This window comes from Apium graveolens, unplaced genomic scaffold, assembly GCF_009905375.1.
Source record: "Apium graveolens cultivar Ventura unplaced genomic scaffold, ASM990537v1 ctg4715, whole genome shotgun sequence".
NCBI classification, from domain to species: Eukaryota; Viridiplantae; Streptophyta; class Magnoliopsida; order Apiales; family Apiaceae; genus Apium; species Apium graveolens.
In genome coordinates, this window is record NW_027418655.1 from 130,743 (window position 1) to 140,923 (window position 10,181).

General features: G+C 31.9%; 1 protein-coding gene across 1 annotated transcript; it reads left to right on the plus strand.

Moving 5' to 3' along the window:
* Positions 1-4,259: 4,259 nt before the first annotated feature.
* On the plus strand, positions 4,260-7,343 carry LOC141702167 (receptor-like protein 54). Its single transcript, XM_074505873.1, has one exon. It carries the CDS (start codon positions 4,561-4,563, stop codon positions 7,279-7,281), a length of 2,721 nt encoding a protein of 906 aa, XP_074361974.1. The 5' UTR covers positions 4,260-4,560; the 3' UTR covers positions 7,282-7,343.
* The last annotated feature ends 2,838 nt before the right edge of the window (positions 7,344-10,181 follow it).

The window sequence follows — 10,181 nt, forward strand, 5'->3', positions numbered from 1 at the left end:
CTACATGTTCAAGGTTCGAGTCCCGTGAACAACATATTATATATTCTATTATTTTTTTTCAGTCAAGTCTCAAATTATCATAAAACATATATTATTATAACTCATTTTGTTCTTCAATTTATTTTTCAATCATTTAAATTCTATATTCATATATTAATAATTTTAAGATAAAATATATTATTAAAAATTATTCGAGTGTTAAAAATAATCTGTGCATCGCACGGGTTATAGGATAATATACTTTATTTATGTAATATGAACACGGTCCATACGTGAGTTAGAAAAAGCTTGTGCGCTGCACAGGCTATTGAATATACAATCCGGAGAAGCTCATATTTACAATAGAGGTCATTACACACACAAAACTAACTTCTCACAAGTCATAACATGTTATATATAAATATATATATTAAGCATGTATACAAATCTATATCTATATATCTATATAAAGTAAAATCTCAAGAGACTCTTGGAATGGTGATGTGGCATGCTCCAAACTCTTGATTTTGCTTTTCCTAATTTTTAAGGCTATCCACCGAAATAACATGTCGGTATATAAAATATGATAAACTGCCTTTTTGACAATTAACAAGAAATTCAAAAGGCAGGTTAATTTATTTAGTAATACTCTGTAACTTCAGACTTTTGCCCTCCCTTTATCATAAGTGCTCCCACCACTATAAAAGTAGGGAAATGATACCTCGCTCCGTAGTCTACCCACATCTCCATCACGTTATCAGGTTTGCATAATTTGTAATATTAGGGTTCGAAAATATAATGTTGTTATGCTTCTTTTTTTCCGAGTTTGAATTAGTTTTATATTTAGAAGCATGTTCATAGCAATCAACAAATTAATTTATACATTTCTCAATCTTATTTTTCAGGTATCCCATAAATTAGATAGATTTATTATGAATTTGGAAGCTCAGCGCCAAAGCTCCAGAAGTATGGGAATGAGAGTTCTATTTATGATGACAAATATAATTGATGTCCCCAACAACTTACAACCTTGAACGCCGTCTCCATTATGAGTGCCAATAAAGTGATCTCGATGAATTTCGTATGTCTTTATAGTGTACATTTTTTTCCTTTCGTGTTTCATATGATTACTATTGTTATTATGCTGAGTTATTTAAATTATTGTGTCGTCGAAATTGCTGTGATTTAAATATCTCATCATATTTTTGACAATTGAGATCATTAATTTCATATTCTTGTACCCACGGGCCTTAACTCTGTTGTAAGAATATTAGATCAGGGACTTTGACATAATTTGCAATATGGCTCCATGTATCATATTGCAATCGAATTAGATCAGGGACTTTGACATAATTTGCAATATGGCTCCATGTATCATATTGCAATCGAATTGAGAGTAAAGTTAAAATTAAGTAATGCTTTCGGATAGAGAGTCAAATTTAAATTGAGTTGAAAAACCTAAGAAAAGAATAATACAAGATTTGATAATACCAGAAAAAGATTTCCAAGCTGCTTAATCGAATATGAATTATGTGATATGATCCATATCTTTTGAAGCTATTTTTTCTCATTTTTTAAATCTTGTGTTCTAAGTCTTTAAAACAAGAAATTAGACACGAAAATATCAAAAGAAAACTAATTCTTAACTCTAAATCGTTTGTAGAAAAAACTCTTAGCTCCAAAGAAAGTCCTTTTGCATGCCTTTTAAACATCGGAGACATTTACTCAGGAATTATGAAATTAAATTTGTAACTTATTAAATTCCTGTAAATATAAAATCATTTGATGAAAATGTGAAAGGATCCACCTCTTTAAGTTTTTGGCTATCTTTACAAGTAATTCGGCATTGTGATTGTTTTCTAAAATCCTGGTATCAAGAGTTTATTAGCCAGACTCTATTTATTATTTTAGGGTTAAGTTAAAATGAAAAAGATGGAGTAATTAAATACTATTAAAGAGTTTAACTTTTGGTCTACCAACCTAATTTCTCAAAAATTATATACCAAGTTCAATTTTTCCTCCATGCATCTCTATTTTGCTCTTTTATTCGTGGGCTCTTTTATAGTTTTCTCTGTTGGGAAATGATGATGGCAAGTAGGCAGAAAAACTTCCCGGTAAAGCCACTGAAACTCAATGTCGATGTCATTTGAAAGGTTGTGCAGCAAGAATCCTCTATTTTTTTTTCTTTTTCTGTAAGAGGTAGAGATGATGACGTTAAGATGTGAGGCTGTCCAGTTTGATTAGTCTATGTATCTTTTCATATATATATATGGCCTCCATTTGATTGTAATGGATGATTTGCATTACTATTATGCATATAATTGTCGAATAATATCTGAATTCCTCCCTTCTCATTACTAAGCATATACTGATTTTTAAATGGTTGCATGACAAAATAAAACGTTCATTTAGTGTGTCCATGTATAGACGATCATATTTTAAGTTTAGCTGGTGATCTTTATTTTAAGATGTTACTATTAGTTACTACTCCCCCGTCCCGCTAAGAAATTTACGTACACTATTTGCACGCATTTCGAGGTTTCTATAGTTTCATAATTTTTTTTAATTATTTTTTTAATAAAAGTTTAAACATAAAACTTTTATTCAGAAAAAAAAAATTAAAAAAATTTCTATAACCATTCAAACTAATCGTTTCAAATTGACCAAACGGAAATTTTATGGTTTTGTAACATTTTGGATCGGTTATAATTTCAATTTTTCAAAACCCGAAAAATAATGGTTTGGTTTGTATTTATATTTTACACCGTCCATTATATCTAAATCATCTGAATGTATTAAAATATTTAAATTATATATTTTGAGAATACGTATATTACATGAATTACTGATATTTATAAGTAGTTGAATCCAGAATTAAGTACACTCGGATGTTAAATATTAAAATTAAAAGATCCAAATTATGACATAATGAACTTGTATAATTGATAATTTATTAACTTATTGAATTTTTACCTACTACATATATTCACATATTTTTCTTAACGGTTTAAACGGAAACCGCCCGACCCGAACCGTTATAATTTGGATGGTTTAGTTATATCAGTAATGATTGTGGGTATGGTAATGATTAAGTATAATATAAAACCGGTAAATTTAGTTTGAATGGTTATGAACTCCAAACACGCCCATTCCACCCGATACTCACCCCGACGTCTCTATAAATTAAATACATTCACTACTTTGTTTCACCATACTCATTATATGTATTAAAAATTGATCGATGCAACCACTTTACCTACGTTTCTTATTTCTCCTCACTAAGGCTCTGTTTGGAAGTGCTGTTAAAAACTGTTGTGCTTTGAGAAAAAAAAGCTAGTGGGAAAAATTGTCAGGACAATTAGATGTTTGTTTGGTATTTTTTTTTAATTTATGTATGTTTTGAGATAGGGAATTGTTAAATCCAGAGCAATTTTTTGGAATCCAGAGCAGAAATGTGTGAAAAGACTAAATTACCCTCACATTAATTTTTATTAGGATTGTTGATGTGCATACATGGAGGGTATTTTAATCTTTTCACCTCTCTTTTGCTCTGAATTTTAAAAAACCGCTCTAGATTTAACATTTTCCTTGAGATATAATATATAAAAAATAATATTATTGAGAAGGTTTGATGGTAAAACTGATAGTTATTTTTTGCAAAAGCTGAAGACGGCTTTTTCAAAAGTATGAGAGAATATGTTTTTACTAAAAACAGCTTTTAGACCAAAAGCGCTTTTGTAGACGACAGTTTTTAGAATTTACCAAACACATTTTCGACAGTTTTTCATCAAAAAGCTATCAAAATACCAAACAGAGCCTAAATTACATTTTTTCTTTAAGTTCCATGACAAACCCCCATGTGATGAATTCAATGTGACCGGGGACAAGAATTTCACAGTGATTGCAGCTTGAAACAGATTCCCTCACTCCCAAGGTACGTAGACAGCTTGAAACAGATTCCCTCACTCCCAAGGTACGTAGACGAGTGACCTGCATGGGGACGTCAAGTACTCTGACCTTTTTGACGTGATAAAATTGAAGTAGACTAAAATTTCAAAATTTCGTATGATTTGGTTTAAAATTCTAATTTTGACCTAACAAAATATTTTTGGTTTGGAATCACCGAGAAACGAAAATTTGTCCCACAGAGGGTTAAGTTTTGAAATTCCATCTTTGGTTATTTTTCTATCTGATTGCCAGTTATTGCCTTGAAATAGTGTCCCACCGGTGGCATACATTTCTCTGACATTTATGTGGAGAAGTCCTTGATCAGGTCAAGTAAATGATCCTACGAGATCAGGTCAAGTAAGCCTTGTGATAAAATAATTATTCAGTCAAGTGGTTCAGACTTCAGACAGTACATTTGTTATTTAACTTCTTATCTGGAAAACTTTCCGCAGCAGACGTAGAGAGTGTGACATTTCAGTGACCGGAAGCAAATGATCTACAAGACCAAGTCCAGGCCTTCAGCCAAAGAAGACTAAAGATTTAAATTGGGTGTATATATACTAGTAGTACTTAGTGTTATACAGAGTAACATATAACAAAAAAGTTCACACAGAGATACTTTATTATTTCCCCATGGCATCGCCACAGAGCTTTAAACTCTTACTACCTTTATTTCTTCTATGCTCTTTTCATGCCATTACTATATCCTATACTAATCCTATTCCTACCCATACAACTAAGTCGTGCCACGATCACGAGAGGTCTGCTCTTTCACATTTCAAAAAAGGCCTTTCTTCTTATTCTAGTTCATCTGCTTACTCAAAGACTGCATCTTGGAAGGCTGGAGGAAATAGCAGCTTTGATTGCTGCTCGTGGGACGGGGTTGAGTGTGATGATGCCACTGGTCACGTCATTGGTCTCGATCTCAGTGGCAGTCTGATACATGCTACTCTTCACTCCAACAACACCCTGTTTAGCCTTGTTCACCTCCAGAACTTGAATCTCGCAGATAATGACTTTATGAACTCTTCGATCCCACCCGAGATCTCCCATCTTTCACGTTTATCCTCAATAAACCTCTCGTACTCTTCATTTGCTGGCCAAATTCCACTAGAGTTGACAGGTATGTCGAGACTGACTTCCCTTGATTTTTCTCACAACAATTTGTATGGAGACTTTCCGGTTGCCATTTTCAGTCTACCAAGCTTGCTTGTTCTTAATGTGAGTGACAATCAAAATCTTAATGGCTACCTTCCAGAGTTTAACACCACAAGCTCCTTTAGGGAACTGAATATTGCTTCGACAAATTTCTCTGGTAACATTCCGCCCTTAATCAGAAATCTGCAGTCACTGACTCTGTTAAACCTTAATGATACTAATCTACACGGCGATATCCCACCATCTCTTGCAGACCTAACCCAACTTACTCACTTATATCTTTCAAATAACCCGTTTAATAAATCAAGGAACCTATCATGGCTTGGCAAGCTAACAAAACTTACTGTGTTATACCTTAAACATGCCAGTCTATATGGTGATATCCCACCATCTCTTGCAAACCTAACCCAACTTACTCAACTTTCCCTTCAACATAATAACTTTGTGGGTGAAATCCCGTCATGGCTGATGAACATGACCCAATTAATCACATTAGATTTGAGGTATAATGAACTAACAGGTCGAATTCCTCGCACATTTTCTCAGCTCAAAAATCTAGAATATCTTTCTCTCGGTTATAATAACTTTACTGGTACAGTAGATGTTGACATATTTCTGAGTTCTAAAAACCTTACCTTTCTCAATCTATCCAACATAACATTAGTTGCCCCCCATCAGACTAACGTCACTCTTTCAAAGCTTGAAATTATTATTTTACGTTCCTGTAGCTTGACAGAATTCCCATACTTTTTGCAATTCCAGAGTAACTTAAAAATGCTTCAACTGGATGTAAACAAAATTCATGGTTATATACCACACTGGATTTGGATTGCAAGTAATAGTTTGGAGTCTATTAGCCTTTCTAATAACTACCTAACAGCCTTTGAAAGGAACCCGGTTGCTGTTCAAAGTAAGAGTTTAAGATTCATAGACATTAGTAATAATATGCTACAAGGGAATCTCCCAGTTCCACCACCAAATACAATTTTGTACAATATGCATAACAACAGATTAACCGGAGATATTTCACCCATGATATGTCTTGTCATGTCTCTCAAAGTACTAGATCTGTCAAATAACAGCATGAGTGGACCAATTCCGCAGTTCCTTGCCGATTCTCTTGAAGCCCTAGTTCTCCAAGACAACAACTTTTCTGGTATAATTCCTCAAGTTTACCCAAAAGAATGCAACTTGAAGGTGATGGACTTAAGTCATAACCAGTTAACAGGGGAAGTTCCAAAATCATTGTCGAACTGTAAAATGTTAAAGATTTTGGATCTATCAAACAACAGGATCGAACAAACTTTCCCTACTTGGTTGGGGACTCTTCTACAGCTACAAGTTCTAATTCTGCATTCCAACATTTTTCATGGTGAAATTGGAAGTCCAAGGAATCCTTCAGAGTTCCCAATGCTAAGCATTATTGATCTCTCTCATAACTCTTTAAGCGGTGCTTTGCCTGTGGAGTACATCCAAATATGGAACACGATGAAAGTTTTCCGTACAAGCATGGAACCATATATAAAGACAAATATGAGCTTTACCTGGCATATTAGCAACGGCGCCTATAGCACATTCACTGCCTCATATTACACCTCAATAACACTTACTAATAAAGGTGTAGAGACGGAGTACCAAAAGATTTCAAATATTTTCACCGCTATTGACCTTTCAGGTAACAAATTCACAGGGCAGATTCCAGAATCTCTTGGAAGTTTAGAGGCTCTCCAGTTGCTGGACCTTTCAAACAATGATCTTACAGGTCCAATTCCTCCATCACTCGGGAACTTGACACACCTCGAATCATTGGACCTTTCAAAGAACAAGCTCTCAGGAGTCATCCCTGAACAGTTAGCAGCACAACTCAATTTTCTGGCTTTCTTCAATGTGTCTGACAACCTCCTAAGCGATCACATACCACAAGGGCCGCAGTTCAAAACATTTGACAACAATTCTTACATGGAAAACTCGGGACTTTGTGGATTCCCGTTGTCTAAGAATTGTGGAACTGAGCCATCACCAGCTGATGAGAATGAGGATAATCCTGATGAAGATAAGTTTCCAAGTGGATTTGATTGGTTATTCATATTAGTAGGACTTGGAAGTGGGCTTCTTATTGGGTTTGTTATGGGAGACATTTTGACAGATAGACACCCCTGGTTGATTTGTAAGATTGTTCAGAAAACAGGCAGATAATTCAGGTTTGCTAAAACAGTGGTGCAAATGTTGTCCTTTACATGTTTGGTTGTATTTTTTTTTATTTTTTTTTAATTTCTATGCTATAAAATTATGTTATTACCTGAAGATCATGTAAATTTTATTCTGCTTCCAAACACGTAGCTCCTGCAACAATAATAATGAAGTTTAACCGTCATTTCAAAATGAAGGCTGCATTTCGGGGAATTACATGAAGACTAAATTACCATACTTTTAATATTTATATAAAAAATGTGGTTTTTGGAATCGAACTCAAATTATTTCATTTGACTATACAACCTCTTACCACTACACCATATTATCACATGTGTTTTTTTATTATACACATCATATATAAGTGTGCTAAATAAATATTTTATTTAACTTTAAATATGCTTATTTGAATTCCGCAAAAAAAAAGGATAGTTAGTTGAATATTTATACAGTTAATTTTAAAAAATTGAATTCCAGATATAAAATTAGGCATAGTACATAAATAAATTATTATCTTATTTATTAACCATTTTTTAGTTTGAAAATATATCTCATATACTTTTAACATATTTTTTATTATAAAAAGTAATTAAAATGTACATATATAATTTTTAAAAAAATATTAAAAATAGAACTGTTTATATATAAATAATCTATATTGGTATTACATATTTAGATAAGTTCGAATTATAATGAGTCAATGCATTTTAGAACTTGGCCCATTATTAAAAAAATACTCGAAATTTGACTACATGATCTGGCCGAAAAATATCGTCACATTCTACGTTTAGTAAATTTAAATTACAAGCTCGGCGAGAATATCTTACCAATAATGTGAAATTTTTTAATATCTTATGTTAATATAAATTAATGTGTTTGAGATTTTTATAGAATCAAGTCAATTGATTATTTATATTAAAATTACTAATTTCACTGTAACGCATTATTATTTATGGGATTTGTACCAATTTTAAAAATATTTGAAATTTAAAATGAGATCTCACTAGATTTGTTAAAACTACGATGATATATTAAATCGATTTATTTTTCATTTTTTACTTTAAAAAAATTAACTTTTTAAGTAGAATTCTTCTAGATCAGCAATATTCATTGATCGAGATAATATTGTACAAATATTTTGAATTATTTTAATATTATGAATTATTCAAATAAAAGTTATATTTATACTATATTGTAACATTTGTTTCAATGCATTTTATATTATTTAAGGAAATAAACATATATTATTCAATAATTTGAAGAAATTAACCAGTTCAACTTATATTTATAAAACTTTATCGAACTGAAATTTTTTAATTTTAGAAGAATAGTATAAACTGGTATCAAATTATTATATGAAGAATTATTAGAGTCGTAATGAAAGAAACTTAAAAACGGTTTAAATAACGATATAAATACAATTTTTCTTTCGAATTCTTGAAAAAAATCATGAATATCAATAATAAGTCTTAAAAATATATAATTCATTTTTATGTTACAGTCATGATTGATACCCCGTTGCATAAAAAATAGATATTGAATGTTTGTCAGTGATAATGTGAATACCATATATAAATTATAACAATTTATTTATTACATAATTTTAATTTTTGAATAATTATAAATGCATGTTATTTAAGTGATCAATTATCTCACTAGATGTTAATAATGATTATACATATACATAAATCAGATATTTAACATATAAATAATTGAAACCATCATAATTTACCAAGAGATGTAACATACAATAATTTACATGCTAACACACACATACATATAACTTAATTTTACTTTGTTAACAGCAGTGTAAATAAAAAACTAACATTTTTCCATACACACATACGTTGAATTTCAAAAACTAATATTTGTCATTAAAATCAACTTTAATATTAACAATAATGTAAATTTTACATTATTGTATATTATGATTGCAAGTCATTCGGACTTCAGTTATGCATTTTTTATCTTTTTAAATTGAGTAAGTTAATTGTAAATTAGTAGTGAACTCAGTAATAATATGAAACAGTACATATAATTTATTTAAATAAAATTCAAGATTTTGGTCGACTCTCTATTCAACATATATGTTAATTTGTAGCTTTTTATTTGTAAACATACTAACGGCATTCTACAGATTAAGTTTAATCGTTTCATTTTAAACGTACATTTACTACTTATAGGGATAAATAAATCCTGATTGTGTAATTAAATATTACAGTAATTATACATAATTTGGGCTGCTAAGCCCAATAAGAAGATGTATGACATTCAGACCAAAAAGGTCAACACATTGATCAGGCCTGATGGACCAGATTAGGCCTGATGGAACAAAGAAGGCCAAAAACCCTGAATATTAATTAATTTCGTAATTAATTAATAAGAGAAAAATCAGCTATTGAGAAGAGTCCCGATAAGGACATAAATCCTTGCAGATTAACCTTAAAGGGACCTGGAAGAATAAGGAATCAGTTTTCTACTATTTAGGACTCCAAAGTCCATTCTAATTCAGAGACTTGATCACCAAGTCTCCTATACCAAGTCCAATTCGAGGACCACCAACGTTTATATAAAGGGTCTCACCCCTCCAATCAGAACTACATTTTTTGGCTTGATTCTCTAATTCACAGAGATACGTAGGCATCTCGTAAAGGCAGAGTTAAGCTACGAAACATGAGAGCAGCCATTAAAGGCCTTGAGCTCCCGAACCCTAGCAATAAATACAGCAAATAATAACCTCAGTTTTTTATCCATAACATTTGGCGCCGTCTGTGGGAAGGCACAACAATAACCATGGCGAGAACACGGAGAACAGTTAAAGCCCTTGGAGGAGGAACACCAACGGGGACAACTCAAGTGATTTCTTCAACTGTGGAGGTGCCTCCTCACTCAACCTATGCAACCAC

Excerpts from the sequence above, each read along its gene's own strand:
- LOC141702167 (XM_074505873.1), top strand. The coding sequence starts at position 4,561 with ATGGCATCGCCACAGAGCTTTAAACTCTTACTACCTTTATTTCTTCTA.